The following is a 1,923-nucleotide window of genomic DNA, read 5'->3' as shown; positions in this document are numbered from 1 at the left end:
CAGCCGCTCACCCATCTGCTTTTGCACCAACAGCACCTCCGTGGCTGAGCCGTGGTGCAGCGCCTGCTCTGTGAATGCGCAGCTGCTCAGAATGCTCCCCCCCCCCTGCCGCAGCACCTCCAGCTGCGCCTCCAACACCTGTGGGGATGGCACGTCCCTGTGGTGTCGGTGTGGGACCCCCACACCCAGCACCTCTAACCACTGCTCCACCTGCACCCCAGCCATGGCCACAACTGCAACCCTGGTGCTGCACTGGGACCACAGCTGTTGTACCAGGGGGGCCACTGGCACTGGGCTTCAGCTGGGGCACCCACACAGCCTCCCAGGAAGGGCTGGTGAGGGGCACAGAGGTGAGGGGCACAGGGGCACAGGTGTGTTACCTGCTGCTTGGCAGCACAGGTGGCCTCCAGGTCGCGCAGCAGCACCTCCCGCCGCTGCCGCAGCGCCACCTCCAGCTCCTCGAAGCTGCTCCCGATCTCTGCCTCAGCCTCGGCCCGGCGTTGCCCCAGCTGCCGGCTGATCTCGGCCACCAGCCCCACAGCTGCCGCCAGCTGCGGGAGCCTGGGGAGACACGGGGACCCCCTGAATTCCCAAACCCCCATCAAACCCACCTGAACCCCGAAGCCCCCCACATCCAGCTGTGGTATCCTGCAGAAGGAGGACACACAGACTCCCTGAACCCTCAAACCCCACGGTACCCGTGATGCCCTCAGCCACCTCTCCCCCTGTACCATGTGGATGGCATCAAGCTGGCGCTGCAGCCTGTGGGAGTGGGGCCATGGGGACCCCAGGGACTCCCTGACCCCCGTACCTGGCACGCACAGCGTCAAGCTGGTGCTGCAGGGCTGCCTTGTGCTGCTCCAGCACATCGCGCAGCGGCACAGTGCGGTGGTCCCGGTGCTCCCTCCGCTCCCCCTCTGTGCACTCCCGGCACATGGCCGTCTCGCAGGGCTCGCAGTAGACCCCCACCCCCTGCCACACCTGTGCTCACCTGCTGCCCCTCACCCCAGCCCACAGGACCCTGCAGCCCACCCCAAACCACCTCCCCAGCCCACACAGCCTCTCCCAGACAGACTCCCTGGGCCCCTGCAGCCTCCCCAGACCCCCTCTGGACCCTTTCTCCAAGGCCTGCAGCTCCCCCAACCCCCTTGACCCTCACAGGCCTTCCAGATCCTCACAGACCTCCTTAGCCTTCCCCAGATCCCAGCCCCACTAAAGCCCTTCCAGATCCTGCAGGTCCCCAGCCCCCCCAAGTCCCACCAGCCCTCTGGACTTCCCCAGCCCTCCCAGACACCCGCAGCCCCACCAGGTCCCTACAGCCACTCCCAAACACCCTGACCCCTACAGCCACTGCAGCCCTCCCGGCCCCTCGCCAGCCCCCGGCCCCCACCTTTCCCTCGTGGTTCGGGCAGCAGAGGGGTTGCCCGGTGGCCGCGCCCAGGGGGGGCAGGGGTGCAGGAGGGGCCCCGCGGGGGGGGGGGTCCCGCTGCAGCACCTCCATCAGGTTGGTGATGAAGAAGTTGTTAGGCAGCGCTGGGACCCCCCGCTCGGGCAGGATCGAGGTCTGGCGGCACACGGGGCACGACAGGGACAGGCTCTGGGCCGGAATGTAGTTCTGCAGACACCTGGGGTCACAGGGGTCACGGGGGTCACTGGGGTCAGGGGTCACACGAGGCATGGCAGGGACAGACTCTGGGCCAGGACATGAAGGGGGCAGGGGCAGGAATGGGAGCAGTGGGGGCACAGAGGGCACATGGGGACAGATATGGGGACAACAAGGGGACAGATGAGGGGATGGACGGGGGGACAGGTCCGGCTGGGGATTGGGAATGTGGGATGGGGCTGGGGGCAGAACAGGAGGGTGAAGGGACAGATGGATGGATGGTGGGACAAGGGAATGGACAGGCCGGGGGGTGGGGGGGG

The 1,923-nt window shown here is 67.6% G+C and overlaps 1 protein-coding gene across 1 annotated transcript in view; it reads right to left on the bottom strand.

Annotated features, from left to right (window-relative positions):
- Positions 1 to 1,923, bottom strand: part of TRIM3 (tripartite motif containing 3) — a 9,286-nt gene that overhangs the window by 5,219 nt on the left and 2,144 nt on the right. Inside the window, exons 3-6 of the mRNA XM_008643249.2 lie at positions 1,391 to 1,625; positions 812 to 972; positions 381 to 561; positions 6 to 138 (exon numbers count right to left, since the gene is read on the bottom strand). Coding sequence (XP_008641471.1) covers positions 6 to 138; positions 381 to 561; positions 812 to 972; positions 1,391 to 1,625 — 710 coding nt within the window. The remainder of the gene's footprint in view (positions 1 to 5; positions 139 to 380; positions 562 to 811; positions 973 to 1,390; positions 1,626 to 1,923) is intronic.

Source organism: Corvus brachyrhynchos, unplaced genomic scaffold (assembly GCF_000691975.1).
Source record: "Corvus brachyrhynchos isolate BGI_N302 unplaced genomic scaffold, ASM69197v1 scaffold511, whole genome shotgun sequence".
NCBI lineage: Eukaryota > Metazoa > Chordata > Aves > Passeriformes > Corvidae > Corvus > Corvus brachyrhynchos.
Note: the sequence above shows the minus strand (reverse complement) of the source record. Positions and strands in the feature narration are given on the sequence as shown.